Below are 15122 nucleotides of genomic sequence, written 5' to 3' on the forward strand. Positions count from 1 at the left end.
TAAGGCACTGGGGGGAAGAATAAAGGGTGAAATGCAGTGATGTCATAAGGCACCCTGCGGTGGCTGGAGCGCCTCTAGTGGTCGCCCCATGAACTACAAGAACACAGGAACACAGGGGCCGCGGGCCTTTTGTACAGTTATGCTGTCTTTTGCAAGAAATTACAACTATCTGCTTCTTTTGAGAATTCACATTTGTCATTGTTGGTCACGCACTTAATATTTTTTTTTTAATTGTCATATCACCCAGCCCTACTTGTTGCGACGTAAAAGTTGAGTATTGCTATTTCAACACAGTATTACTCAACAGTATACAACTGTTCAAATACAAAATGTTAAAACCACAACTCAATATACAAATCATTTTTAAAAATCTCGGAATGCCCATGTTAACAATAACTAAAGCAGTGTCTGATGAAAGAGAAGGCATCTCACCTCCATCATTGGAAGGTGAGGGCATCTCAGGATCTTGAAGTGAGAAGAAGCGAGCCAAGCGGTGTGCCAGGCTCGACAGTCAGACCTCACAGGACTCTCAAAGCACCCAGAGGCCGCTGCTCTGCTGCTCTGGTCTGACTGGACGTGTATGTGTGATGTTCTTCAGAATGGCAGACTGGATCATCTAAGCATCTCCCTGGTGCCTTCCAGCGGCCCAGGTCAGAGTGGGCTGGGGGAAGGGAGCGGATTTGGGGAGGAGTGGGAAAAACTGCCTTGAGAAAACGAAGCCCCAGTTTATTTAAGGACCCAAAGGGAGACTAACATGGAGGAGGTGGTAGCAGTAATGCCTGTGGAGGAGAAAGAAAAATAACATTTACTTCTGTGGAAAGTGACTCACAGCTGGCTGTTTGAGGCTGGCTTTAGACTTAGCTTACACATGTTTACTAATCAAAGTGTTCAAATTAACTTTTATAAAGCATTTGCGAAAGGAAATGCCTTGCAAATTAAATTATGATGAAATAATTATGAAACTAAGTGCATTTCAAAATACCCACTGCATCTTAACTGGACCTTTACACCATAGAATGTATTAATTTGTTCTGCTCAAGTTGGTTTCACAAGATGACTGTGAGAGGGTCAGTTAACTTACATCAGTTCCATGTAAAAAGTAACTTTACATATAGTATATCACATTACATATAAATAAAATATTAGGCAAACCTTTTGGGAAATTATATGGGAAACTATCATGTTGATTTATAGGTTTACTATGCTAGTGTGATTTTAGCTTACACCATATTATACAGTGCCCTCTGGTGGTAAAAAAAACAAATATATGCATATATATTACATATTGTCTACACAAAGCTGTGGTGGCAGTTAGGAGATGAGTTTAAAGAAGCAAGTTCAAATAGATTCAGTTTTTATCTTAAACAATTACAAATGAACAATCAAATGCATCACTCATTAGAATTAAGTCCGTCTGCTGGTGTCTGAAAGCTGAAAACATTGATCCTGGTGGGGACAGGCAAAGAGGTGGGTGCAAAAGGGGAAAAGCAGCAGCATGCAGTGTGATGAAGTGAAACCAGCTAAACATCTGACAGGCTTGCACCACAGGCCACCTCACCGTCCCAGAGGTGCACCACGCAGAAGGTAGCACCACAGTCCCGGCAAGAGCGCCAGACCTTGGTGGAATGTAAAACCCACAGGGAAACAGGGCTCATGACATGCATATACCTTATTCAGCACCTAAATAAAGATACTTGTTTGCCCCACATACCACATTTTGCACAATATTTTACACAATATTTTACAAACATACCCTTATAATAAGCAGTTTTGAAAGAGGCATTTAAAACCTATTCATGGGTTTTCAGGCACAAAGACCTACCTGATTTGAAGGCTTTATCTATTGTCATTACATTAAAGTTCAATTCAAAATATTATATATTTTTCAAAATATTATATATTTTTCAAAATATTATGTATTTTGAATGGGGAAAGGTCCACAAAAAATCTTTCAAACCAGGAGGGAATCATTTGCCTGAAACCCATCTCTACTCATTTAAGCTATTTACAGTGTTATTGTTTGTCACTCATGAAACTACTAAAAGAATCATCCATTTTATTATATTTTTGTATTATTATTAAAGGTTTTTCCTCTGTTTATGAGGACAGAAAGTTGAGTCACTTTGCCAGCAGCACTGATGCATGGCAAGAATAAAAATAGTCTCTCTTGTGGTTTAATTATGGCAGTGCCAGTGATTTGCTGTGAACCAACCTAGTTTCATCATATTTATATAAAAAGTCAAGAGTTCAGCACATGACACCAAATTAAATTAGCTGAGACAATGCCAAAACCACATGGTTGAAGAATTAATAAAAGGAAATGCTAACAATTTCAAACTACCCAAAGGAGTTTAGTGAAATTGCATTTCCTATAAATATTTGGTTTGTTTTAATAGAGCAAACTGACAAACTTTACATTTGACCCATATATTTTTGACTAAAATGTATTTGATTTATAACACTTGGGTCTCCTGTTGTTTCTGACGTGAAATCAAATAAGTGAACATATTTTACACATTTTTGTAATGATAAATGCAATATCCCCATATTTCCAGTAGAAGGAGCTACAAGACCATAGGATGTTGATGCTGAGCTCATCCATCTCCCTTTAAGCCACACACAGCATTTGGCATCAACAGACAGGTCTTTGTTGTGCTCATCTGCATCTGTCTTTGTCAGCAGCTGCACATGCAAAACAAATGTGAGTGTGTTCCAATGCCATGTACAGTGATTCCTCTGTCATGTCTGACTGCTATGACTTCCATTTAAAAATCAGCGTAAGGTATTATTATCATGTTTTCGTAGTTCCTAGAATAGAAAGACAGAACAATGAGGGGTTTTTTTCATTAATAAAAAATAAAATGCATGCTTTAATTTTAATAGACAAAGTCTTTAGTATTTGTAGACGAGAGTTTATAGCTGGCGTGGCAAAACAGCAATCACACAAAACCAGATAAATACACATGTTACCCTACACTCTACTAGGCCATCTGTTTTATAGCCTAATTCATTCTAAAGCAGTGCATAGGCCTTAGGGAATATGTATTCAAAGGGTAATAATACAGCTATAATGGGTATAGTAGATTGGTATTATGTAACATAAATTGGGCTGAAACCGTTGTTACTAAAAATAGAGTGGCCACTTTCTTCGTTCCTCTAAATTAACTTTTCTCTTTGTCTGATTTTTGATGTAGACTAGTTGTCATCACCCATGTTTCCCTAATAGAGTGAAACCACACAACAGCTACTTTGGCTTTGGTGCTTCGCTCAGGTTTAAAAAACAACATTTTGGTTAGGTTAGGCATTTTCATTTTGGACTGGTTTAGTAACACAGACTTAGTAGAAAAATGACTAGATACTTTTATCATGTGCATCTAAAATTAGGTCTAACCGCCTGTGACCCAACTCTTTCTCTCAGATATGAGTAGGTGCTGGTGCAGTCAGCCCACATGCAAACACATAACTGCTTTAGTTTTCAATAAAACAAAAAATCCACAGCTTGAACCCCATATGTGACGTGCAGTAAAATGGACGACTAAATTTCTACAGGCCAACATTTGTGACTGTGTAGGGGGCTTAGTCTGCCACAAAGCAACATCAATGTCCCAGAAGATTATGCATATCCCATCACACTTAAGAGCCTTATCTCATGGGAAAATCATGTGTTAATGCAGCAACTGTTATGTAATCTTTTTGGCCTCGGGGGAATGGTCATCTCTCGGGTACAGTCAGCATGTGGTCAGCAAGTGGCAGACACTGTCACAACCAGTTTAAAGGGAAACCATATGTCATCTGTCATATTAATGAGAGGTTTTAAAAGTCAGCATTGTGCAGAATAATATCATCTTAAATTTTGGCCAAATGTTCGAACTTTGCAGGTGTGATCAGGGTTTTATGCCAATGCCAGCACTGTAAACAACATGGTATCTTCCAAATCACTGTAAGTAGTAGGCCACCCCCTGTTGGAGGTGTTTGGGGATTATCTGTAAACACGATTTGAAAATCTGTGAAAATCTGTGATTAAATTAATCATTGCAGATTTGGTAGAACACCTTAAGTAATGGCAACCTCAGTAAAACATTTTATTTCCACACTTGAGAGCTTGTGTACGCTGATTAGACTTGTAGCCAGGATAACAGTGATTAAAAGAGAGCATCACGTCGTCATTTGTGGTTGGCAAGCTAAAAGGGACCAAGTATGCAATTGATACAGAATATTGCATGAGGTGACAGTTTAATAAAAGCAAAGACAAAACAGATCCATGGTGTACAAAGGAATGTAGCTTAGCATTGCAGGCTAAGGATGGAGAGCAGCAGCAGTCAGCGTTACCTTGTGTTTCCCAGGCTGGCTCTTGTGTGGGGCTCATCCGAGCAGACAGGCTGGTGATGGACAAGCCGTGCGCCCTTTGGCTGAAATATTTAAAGCCGAGATGTTTTTTCTAAGATTGAGCTTGAATGGGCTGTGTTACTGTTGCTGCTTTATCATACAGGACAGGTTTTCTGTGCAGAGAGTGCTGCTGGAGCGAGTCCATGGGCGAAACCATTAGACCCGTAAAAGGGGTATCCGAATAAAGCCTTGAAGTTTGCATCCTCAGGCACATGAGCCAGTTGAGAGAAACATGGAACGTCATCCTGCAGAATTTCCGCTGATGAGTTTGCAAATATAGTCCGGATTATACAAAACGTGTTAAAGAGCTCCCCTTCAAATAGACTGATCCATTTAACCGACTCAAACACAGCAGCTACCTAGCAACTGAGGCGCTGGCCATGGTGCTAAAATATGAGCGCGTCTACAAGTCTTAAAATTAAAAGTGTTTCTGACTTTGTGTGGGTTTTACAAAGCTCATTTTAGGCTACAGGCGGGTAAACTTGAAACTAAACAGATAATTTCCACCAAAGTGCAACTTTTAAACTACATTTTATTTTATGTGGGACAATTTGGGTCTCCGGCAAAATCACAAAAATGGGATAATCCAGATGGCTATATGAGTTAATACTATATTTACTTCTGAAGAACATTGAGGTAACATAGAACATACTGTGTTTGGACTGAAAAGGGCCATTGAGTCATTCATATACATCTGGAACATTTAAAATATTTGTTTTTATTCACTTCTAATTGTGAATTATTTTTGTGGGGGGGATTTTTCCTTAAAGATATAGTAACCAGTTAGTCAGACAGAGTCCAATTCAGTGCACACAGACAGTGGAATTTCCGACAGCCCCTGAACGCCTCATAGCAGCAGAGGCAGAGGTGAAAGTCTGGATATGTTTTCGTACCACAGGAGGCGTACTAACGACCGATGACATTGTAAATACTAAATAACCTCTGGGTTGCACAGCACCTGGTGCTTCTGTACTCGGTGAGAATACATCGATGTTTATGTTAGCCTCTACGCTAACACAAGATATTTGTGAGCTAGCTAACAGAGGACTGTGTTAGCTGAGCGCCGCTATCACCGCTGTGGGCCAGCTGTGCATCGCCCTCTCTTCAGACGATGGGAAACGCAGCCACTGCCAAGAAAGGCAATGAACAAGAAAGCGGTGAGCTCTCCAGACACACAGTCAGCACGTCTCTGCATCCATACATTCTTGTACAGGGTTAGATTACACCACACACCGTGCACACTTGGACAGTTGTTGTTATGTTAGCAGTTGCAGTCACAAGCTGAGGACAAGAACCATGTTTGGTAATGCTGCTCACACTCCAGGACATGCTAGCCCCTTTATAATCATTTATATCACATATTCACACAGAGTCAAAGGGAAAGAGCCACTTTATTTGACTATTGAACATGTTTATGCAAATGATCCTGCCCCTGTTTGCTTTGCACACAGCAGCTCTGCATTTCCTCTCCTTGGGCTCTTGTTATCAGGGCCTATTCGTTATAATGTTGTTTTATCAAAGTAGTGCAGTGTGTAGCTATCCTTTTAAAGAGCAATGGCAGCTCCCTGGAACCTGATAACACAAGCAAACATCCACATGACAAGGTCTGCCGTGTCCTGCTTACAACAGGTTTCTGTAAAGAGGTCAATGTGGAGGGGAAAGAGGCAGTAGCTAATGGCAATCAATCAGAAGTAAATAAAGTCTGTAAAGTACTTTAATGTCATACAGTTTGTGTGCATCCCACCTCACAGCCCTATTAAGAGCAGCTAAGTTGTCATATCACTACAACTTCAAGTAAAATACCCACAAAGATGCATAAACACTGTCTGTATAATAGTGTCATTCTCATTAATGTGTGTATTTTTGTTATTTGTGTGTTATGTCCATTTCTCATCTCAATTTTATGTTTTTTGTTCAATGTAGCAACCACTTTTTCAAGAAAATGGAGAAAGTGATGATCCTTGAGTTAAAGTCTTCTAGTTTTAAAACGTTGTTAGAAACCATTGACTGAGGAGATGCTTGATGGACAGTTTTGAGGAGACAGTTGTAATGTTTAGCCACTAGAGAGCATAATCTCTGTGATGGGTGTGTTGGTCTTACGCTTTCTTATCACCAGCACCATAGTGTTAGGTATTTTCAGTTTGCAGAGTTTGCATGCTGTTATCGGGTGCTGCTTGCATATATATATATATATATATATATATATATATATATATATATCCACATTTGCTATTAAAATGTGTAGCTTTTGTATTAATAATGCTACAGAGAGTCAATCACACTGTCATTCTGATGCAGAGCACTTGAACAGGAAGCTGAATTCTATGTGGTTACCCATGCATTGCACTGCACTTGGCCTTGTACAGGAAGCGAGTGTCAGTTGCTGCTGGTCTCCGGTCTCTGAGAATAGTTTGTAGTTGGTCTTCCGAAAAATGGCTCACCAGAAGGATCAGTCCTTCGCTAGTCGCTTCTTTCACCGTTGTCTTAATAAAAGTAACCAGGAGCAGAAAGGCCAGGAGAGTGAGATGCCCCACGTCTCAGAGAACACCATCATTTGGGACAAGTTGAGTAAGTGAAACGCTCAGCTCTGCTCTTCCAGTGCTGCGCGCCCACGGAAGGACTTGTTCTGCTTGTCAGTGCAACGCAATCGTCGATATTTGAACCTTTTTTTCAACTGCATTATGTGTCTTTCTTTATATGTATTTGCTTCTACCAGCTGTGTCAGTGTTGAGTATCATTTTGTTATATTTGTCACTTATGTTGTTTCCTTTTCAAATGCACATGTGCTCACTAAACCCTGTTCCATAAATCCTCAACACACTAAAACTGTAATATATTAATTGTATCAAATATAATATTTACAAACACGTTAATGTTTATGTAATGTAATGTAATCCTAGTTGTTACCTATTACTTATTACAATTTAAAGCATAACTTTTATACTGTTGTCTTGTCTCTGTTATGTGTTTTTTGTCTTGTTTTTTTCTCACTGTTTTAACATTCAGTCTCTCATGTAATGTTTCCCAAAAAAGTTGTGATTTGTTGGAATAATCAAGCTTATATAGTCTTCAGTACCACCCCTTGACATCATCTGTTTCTCCTGTTTTGGTTTTATTTTTGTCTGCACATCCCCGATTTCTTTCACTCCCCACTGACCAGCTGTTGCTATAGATACATATGAAAAACTGCTTCATTCCACAGTGCGTTAGCAGGTTATAATTATATAGAGGCTCGGATAAACATGACATATCAAGACTAAGGTGTCCTTGCCTGATATTATAGGATCTTCTTCATTTAACGCTGTATTTAATGTCAAGTTTTACCAGCATTGTTGTTACTACTTAAATGTTGAATGTTCTTCGTCAATATTTATTCTTCTTTTTCTCTTCTTTGTCTTTTCCATCCATCTGGGTCAATGCTCCTGCCAATCGTTGGTCAACTGTAGAGACGTTTGGTATGCTCTCACTTTATGAGCCATCCCAAATCACAGAGGAAGTTTTAGTATTTGTGAATGACTCATTTATGACTCTGTGACTTTGGATATCTCATTTTTGCTGTGACCATCATATATCACAAATTGCTTAATCTGTGTGAGATTGCTCCTCTCCCCAAGGAATTATTAATGAAACCTAACACTAAAGAGATGCACAATAGCTTTTTGATTAAATATATATTGGCCATACTTTGATTCCTAAAATTCTTCATAAGCTCTTTGCATCGCTTTATACTTCCCGATTGTTTCCCTGGGTGTGTAGTTATGACTTGGATTTTTGCTGTTTGTTATCAGCTTGCCTCCCCAGTAGCTGACCTCTGCTTGACCTTGTCCCTTTTAAAGGAGTAACTGCATTGTTTACTTTCCGAAATATAATCATTGAGTAAACTCTAAATATATATATTTATTTTATTTTTTTTTTCAGTGAAAGAGTTCTTAGCTAAAGCCAAAGAGGATTTTCTAAGAAAGTGGGAATGCCCTCCACAGGTATATTTTACTGTAAATACAAATCAGACATATGCATATAATACTATAACTCTAGAAATATATGTTTTACTGTGGAGAAATTATGTAGATTGTTTAACAGCCACTGAAACTTTTTTTTCTCAGTGCACAACTGGCTTGGATGACTTTGACCGATTCAAGACTTTGGGCACTGGCTCGTTTGGGCGCGTCATGCTCGTCAAACACAAGGGAACAAACCAATTCTATGCCATGAAGATCTTGGACAAACAGAAAGTAGGTTCAAGAGAAGGCTGCTTGTGTGGTGTAGTGTGCGTGTTTTAGAGGTCACTGATAAGTGCATCTTACATCGTTAAGGAAGTGGAACATTTCCTCTTGTGTGCACGCTTCTTAGTAAAAACAAACACAGAACACATTCTCATAATGCTTCAAGTGAAAGTTTGTGGTCGCCCTAAGGCGAGACACTGCAGATGAATAGGAAAAAATATTAAATGTATGTATATAAATCAAATATAAACTTTCCTTGTAGTCTATTAAGTCATTTTATGTGTACAAATGATTTTGAATGGTTTGAGCCAGGTGTAATATGTTGGTTTGAGTTGTAAACATATTAAATATTACACCAATCACCACCTTTCAGAGTACCACCATATCTAAACCAGGTCCATAGAAGGACAATTCCAGGTTTGAACTAGGGCTATACCTAGAACTACAAATGTTGAAAAATTTTGTAAATAACTAAATAAGTAGTGCTATGAATTAGATATGAATAAATACTGTAAATCATTTCAAACATCTATAGATGGGACAATTTCTTTTGAAGGCTCATATGTCAATTGCATTTGTATGTTTCAGGTGGTCAAGCTAAAGCAGATTGAACACACTTTAAATGAAAAGAAAATTCTACAGGCCGTCTCTTTCCCCTTCTTGGTGAGGCTGGTGTACGCTTTTAAGGTAAGTGTTTGATCATAACATAAATTAAACGCTGTAAACTCTGAAACGTAGTTTAATAATGTGTCCTGGTCACATGGGGTTAATCACATGACCTCATCCACTATTTGTGTGCAGTTTTAAGGTTTCCAAACTAAACCTGATTTGAAGTACACCTTCAGAACTGATCAGCCTTAACCTTTTTTCTGTTCATGCCGTACAAATGCTGAGAACAAATTGAAAGATATCTCATGAGATAATGCTTTGTGTGCACAATATTGTCCCTTCCAGAATAGTTAGGGCACGTCTGTTATCAGTCAGATCAGATACATGTTGTTGACATTCATTTTCAGTATTATTACACACAAGTATTTAAAATGCAATGAGTCTTTATAAAATGACTAAAATGTAGATGTGAAACATCTACATTTTAGTCATTTTTGCTCATGAGCGAAATGCAGTTCCCTAAACCGCCTCACTGCTGTTACAGGACAACTCAAACTTGTACATGGTGATGGAGTATGTTCCTGGTGGAGAGATGTTCTCACATCTTAGACGCACTGGAAGATTCAGGTATTGTTTACTCATTTATGGTCATTTATTTGTTTTCATTCAATAATACTCTTTGTCCTGTTCTAGTGAAAACCATGCACGGTTTTATGCAGCTCAGATAGTACTCACTTTTGAGTACCTTCACTCTTTAGACCTCATCTACAGAGACCTAAAACCAGAAAATCTGCTCATAGATCAACATGGTTATATTCAGGTGAATGTGGAAATAATAACAATAATACTTTTGGTCACTAGCCTAAATAATGTATTTATAAGGTACTACATTTTTTTCTTCAGGTGACAGACTTTGGCTTTGCCAAGAGAGTCAAAGGCAGGACTTGGACATTGTGTGGGACCCCCGAGTACCTGGCTCCAGAAATTATCCTCAGCAAGGTGAATATGAAGATGCCCGAAAGAATGACAAGAACAATGTATTTGTTTTAGGAGGTCAGATTTTGTATTTTATTTTTTAGAAAAGTGCTCTGACTCAACACATTGAGTTTCCATTATCTAAACAGTGCAGTGTACACCAGTATAGTAAATATGTCAGAATCAGCCAAAAGGCTATTTTTCATTTGTATTCCCACGACCGCTGTTATTGTTTCTAAAACAGGGTATGAAAAAATACAATACAGCACTGATTTTACTTGTATGCTAGAAATATTTCCACTATTTACACACTAAATAGAAAACAAACACATACAGACACACACAAGTACAGGGCAGGTGACCAGCAGGGGGCTTGCAAAAAAGAAACAACAACACAGGAGTGAGAGTGCAGATTTCTGCTAAATAATGATGAAAGACTTACACTGTAAATCTGAGTTTAGGGAAAAAAAAGGATGTTACAATGATATTCAAGAGATAGTGTCTGCATTTGAAGAAGTGTCTATGATTGGACTGGACTGCACAGGGTGTGATCACATTCTCACATTTGATGACATCATAATCTCAGTTGATGGGCTGGGCCTATATAACTGTAGGAGACTGTTTTAAAGAAACGTCCTAAATAGAAATCATATACCATTGAATTTTATAATTATTTGTCTGTTTGTTTGGGATTGGCTCCATAAACTCATATTAAACTCATTAATCTCACTGTTTAAAGTCCATTCAACTAAAAATCACAGCTTTGGAGGTGAATATTGGTACCACTTTTAGGCTAAATTATTTCAATTTATTTAGGCTGAGAGAGATGACGTTGAACTTTTTTGTTTCATGTGGATAGTGCCAGTAATTACAGAGATATGAACAAAAACCGCAACAAATCTGCTGTCGTGACAGTCACAAGACAAATTCTACCATAGAATTCAGACCTGAACTCCAGCTCTGTCGGCTTTACTATAGGCTTTCTATAATGTTGTGATGTCATGTGCACACAACCTATTCAAACATAAAGTTGGAGGAACTGGCTCATCACCCACCGCTCCTGGAACAATAAATCTGAAGTCAGAACTTGACTTTAAAAATATAGTTTACATTTTAAAAATTATGATTGTTTATGAGTTCATTCAGCAAAGCCATTTGGATTTTATTTTATATTCATATTTTTGGTTTATTTAAATTTTTATCCTTTTTTCTCACCATTTTTCAGGGCTACAACAAAGCTGTGGACTGGTGGGCTCTGGGGGTTCTGATCTATGAAATGGCTGCTGGATACCCTCCGTTTTTTGCTGATCAGCCAATTCAAATATATGAAAAGATTGTATCTGGAAAGGTAGAATACATTTAATTCATTCCAAAACATTGCAGTTCCATTCAATTTCAATATGATGATTTGTCAGAACACTGATTCTGTCCATCAGAAAATCTTTCTTAATGCTTATTAATATATAATATAATATATAGTTTTAAATACATGTATTGACTGTATTTTTGTCTTTCTAATGTTGTAGGTACGATTCCCTTCTCACTTTAGTTCAGATCTGAAGGATCTTCTTAGAAATCTACTCCAAGTGGACCTGACAAAGAGATTTGGTAACCTGAAGAATGGTGTGAATGATATTAAAAATCACAAGTGGTTCTCGACAACAGACTGGATTGCCATCTATGAAAGAAAGGTAAATCTCACACAACCCCATATGCTGCTATCATTAATGTCTATAATGTCTTGTGCACTTTTCTTAATCTTACTCAGTTTCCTTCTTTTGGTATGACATAGATAGTTCCATTGATAATCGGATGTGTTTTTAGATTGAGGCTCCTTTCTTGCCGAAGTGCAGAGGACCTGGTGACACGAGTAACTTCGATGACTATGAAGAGGAGGAGATCCGCGTGTCTCAAACAGAAAAGTGTGCAAAGGAATTTGCAGACTTCTAGTGAATGGGGAAGAGTCCCCTAAGGACTCATACAGTTAGGGATGATTGCACTCTGAGGTTAAATACGGAATTGAGGCTGTTACATTTGGAGCTCATTTTTAGTTCTTAAATCCCACTCGTCATTTCTTTGTGTGCCCTTTGCACAAAAACATACAGACACATTAGCCAGACATTTCTTGTCCTGTATAGCAAAACCTATATTTTTAACAATCCATAGACATCTCTCAATCACAAAATCTTTAAATCTGCTTTATAAGTGTTTCCTTGTCTTTGGATCAAAAATAACATTCAAAACCTAATGAGGACTGAAAACCCTTTTAGTAACTAGAAGCATATTTTCTCTCAAACTAAAGGGAATCTGTTTCTTTCACCTTTCTGGGACTTTAATGTCACACATGCAAAAGTATTTTGGTAACAATTCTGCTATTGCATATAGATATGCATATGCAGATGAAGAACACGTGACTGCAATTCTGATCAAATTTCAATATGCAGTGTGTTTAGTGATCAATATTCCACTCTGAACACTTGACGGACGAATATCTAGCATCATGTGAGTTCACTGCTGTACTATTGTTATTGTAGCATCCTTTTATTCATATCTGGTCACAAGACAGTTACTTTTACCTCAGCCGAAGTATGGCATTTATTGTATGGAATAAAATGATATATTTTTCAGGTACACCTTTCACGGAAAAGAAGGTAGCTATAGGTTTTAAATCACTCCACACAATTGAACATGTTTCGTTATTACAATGAACTACCAAGTGCATTCTTACCGAAGACTTTGGAGCAAGGTCGTGTGGTTGTTAACGGGAATTTCATTTTATTCATTACCTTTGGAGCTAACAGTCTTCCCCTGACATTTTGTTACTTAAAGTCATATTCTGTCTGTCTGTTACGTGTCTGAGTAGCGGTGACACAAAAAGTATCCAAATGTTTGATTGTTTTTGATTTGTTGTGTTTGCCTGTGACACCTGCTGCTTCTTTCCAAGAGTTGCTTCCATAATAGATACTGTCAACAACAAAACGGAACCTCCTAAACATTATCTTAGTAATAATTCAAGTCAATTATGGGGCATTTGATTTCAGGTCAAGTTTGTAGTTTTGTAAAGCAGTTTCAAATCTACATTGAATCCTGGGTAATTATTTTCAGTGTTTACTCCTGCAATAGCCTAATTGGGACCTCCCCAACGACTTCTCCCGATGCAGATTGTTGACTTGGGGGCAGAGGTCACAGGTCCTTGCCTTTACGGTCAGTTTGTAGCATTGCATTAACAGCCTTAGCTTCCAAAATGGTGTTAGACTGATGTTTGACGGTGCTCACATTATAGAAGGAGATGGGAAAATCAATCATAAATAAATGTGAAAATCAGGACTGAATGAAATTGGCACAGATCTTGTACTGTCTTGTACTTTGTCTATAGAGCACATGCATATACTTTTGTTTTTAAAGTTAGATTTTCTTTCCTTTAGGATTTGTTTGTATTGTTTCTTGTTTTCTGTTGTTGTTGTTTTTTTGTAAATTCTTCTCTAAACACAGATGTTTTCCAGAAAATTCAAAATCATTTTTACCCAGTTTAGGTTTTGTATTAATTTGTTTCTTTTTAAATTATGATTTTCTTGTTAGATTATTACTGGTAGGCCTAAATGTAATTTGCAATGGTGTTTCCGCATGTTATTACCAGAACTTCCTATGTGTAAATCTGATATTTCCAGGATTTTGTCTGAAATGTGCAGCTTCTCAAAATGTGTTTCAATGTGATCAATGTTTGTCATTATTTGATCATGTAAATGGCAGCACTTTTCCTGAGCTACTTCACAATCCCTAAATGAAGGAAATCACTATTTAAGCTGAACTTCCCTGTGCTAGTCAGAAATCAAAATTGTGTTTTATTTGGTTTGTGGCATTTTTGCACTTTTAATTTTCCAATATTTATTTAAGTTTGCAAGGGGAGATACTATGCTGCAGCATATTTTATGGTTATGTCACTATAATAATTTTTTATTAAAACCCAAAAATGAAATGCTGAGAAAAGATGGCTTTTGTTCTGTATTAACCTTCACTAGTTGGAGTCTATATTTTATCTGTTATCTTATATTATAGCCCACAACATTCTTCAACACTTTACTGTGGTAGTATTATAACAGGTGGTGGGTGGTAAGGCAAGTTTGTTTGTAGAGCACAATTCGTACACAAGGCAATTCAAAATGCTTCACACAACAGGAAAAAATGCATTATATTCACAAAGACATGACAGAAATCACAACAGACACAAAACACAAGACATAAAAGGGAAGAGTGCAACGAAAATATTTCAGTCACATGCACAGCTCAACAAAACTATTTTTAGCTTAGGTTTGAACATTGTCAGAGTGGAGGACAGTCTGACATCTTCAGAAAGACTGTTCCAGATTTTAGCTGCAATAAATGGAATGTACATTCCCCATGTTTAGTCCTCTGGGCACCAGCAGGAGGCCGGTCCATGTTTAATCCTGACTCTAGGCACCAGCAGGAGGCCGGTCCATGTTTAGTCCTGACTCTGGGCACCAGCAGGAGGCCGGTCCATGTTTAGTCCTGACTCTGGGCACCAGCAGGAGGCCGGTCCATGTTTAGTCCTGACTCTGGGCACCAGCAGGAGGCCGGTCCATGTTTAGTCCTGACTCTGGGCACCAGCAGGAGGCCGGTCCATGTTTAGTCCTGACTCTGGCACCAGCAGGAGGCCGGTCCATGTTTAGTCCTGACTCTGGGCAGCAGCAGGAGGCCGGTCCATGTTTAGTCCTGACTCTGGGCACCAGTAGGAGGCCGGTCCATGTTTAATCCTGACTCTGGGCACCAGCAGGAGGCCGGTCCATGTTTAATCCTGACTCTGGGCACCAGCAGGAGGCCGGTCCATGTTTAGTCCTGACTCTGGGCACCAGCAGGAGGCTGGTCCACGTTTAGTCCTGACTCTGTGCACCAGCAGGAGGCTGGTCCATG

General features: G+C 38.3%; 2 protein-coding genes across 10 annotated transcripts in view; one reads left to right on the forward strand and one right to left on the reverse strand.

Moving 5' to 3' along the window:
- The window catches only part of ttll7 (tubulin tyrosine ligase-like family, member 7), a 72654-nt gene extending 68118 nt beyond the window's left edge, over positions 1-4536 (reverse strand). For all 6 annotated transcript variants that reach the window (XM_072438452.1, XM_072438453.1, XM_072438449.1 and 3 more), the window contains exons 1-2: positions 4330-4536; positions 433-779 (exon numbers count right to left, since the gene is read on the reverse strand). In XM_072438452.1, coding sequence (XP_072294553.1) covers positions 433-457 — 25 coding nt within the window. In that variant the 5' untranslated portion in view covers positions 458-779; positions 4330-4536. The remainder of the gene's footprint in view (positions 1-432; positions 780-4329) is intronic.
- A 694-nt stretch (positions 4537-5230) lies between these two features.
- On the forward strand, positions 5231-14180 carry prkacba (protein kinase, cAMP-dependent, catalytic, beta a). 4 transcript variants are annotated; one of them, XM_072438457.1, is made up of 10 exons: positions 5232-5543; positions 8305-8366; positions 8490-8618; positions 9198-9296; positions 9763-9845; positions 9912-10038; positions 10122-10217; positions 11419-11541; positions 11720-11884; positions 12018-14180. In XM_072438457.1, the coding sequence occupies exons 1-10, from the start codon at positions 5498-5500 to the stop codon at positions 12141-12143; spliced, it is 1056 nt and encodes a 351-aa protein (XP_072294558.1). In that variant the 5' UTR covers positions 5232-5497; the 3' UTR covers positions 12144-14180. The 4 variants fall into 4 exon arrangements, with proteins under 4 accessions (XP_072294560.1, XP_072294558.1, XP_072294556.1 ...); XM_072438455.1 differs by lacking the exon at positions 5232-5543 and adding an exon at positions 6743-6954; XM_072438456.1 differs by lacking the exon at positions 5232-5543 and adding an exon at positions 7718-7841.
- Positions 14181-15122: the final 942 nt, after the last annotated feature.

This window comes from Eucyclogobius newberryi, unplaced genomic scaffold, assembly GCF_026437365.1.
Source record: "Eucyclogobius newberryi isolate DKJ021-1_F unplaced genomic scaffold, fEucNew1.0.hap1 SCAF_9, whole genome shotgun sequence".
Lineage (NCBI taxonomy): Eukaryota > Metazoa > Chordata > Actinopteri > Gobiiformes > Gobiidae > Eucyclogobius > Eucyclogobius newberryi.

What these genes read in the sequence shown, in the direction of transcription:
- prkacba (XM_072438455.1), top strand. Translation starts at nt 6,819, where the DNA reads ATGGCTCACCAGAAGGATCAGTCCTTCGCTAGTCGCTTCTTTCACCGT. An exon ending in AGACGCACTGGAAGATTCAG is followed by an intron (nt 9,846 to 9,911) that starts GTATTGTTTACT and finishes GTCCTGTTCTAG; the next exon opens with TGAAAACCATGCACGGTTTT. An exon ending in CAGAAATTATCCTCAGCAAG is followed by an intron (nt 10,218 to 11,418) that starts GTGAATATGAAG and finishes ACCATTTTTCAG; the next exon opens with GGCTACAACAAAGCTGTGGA.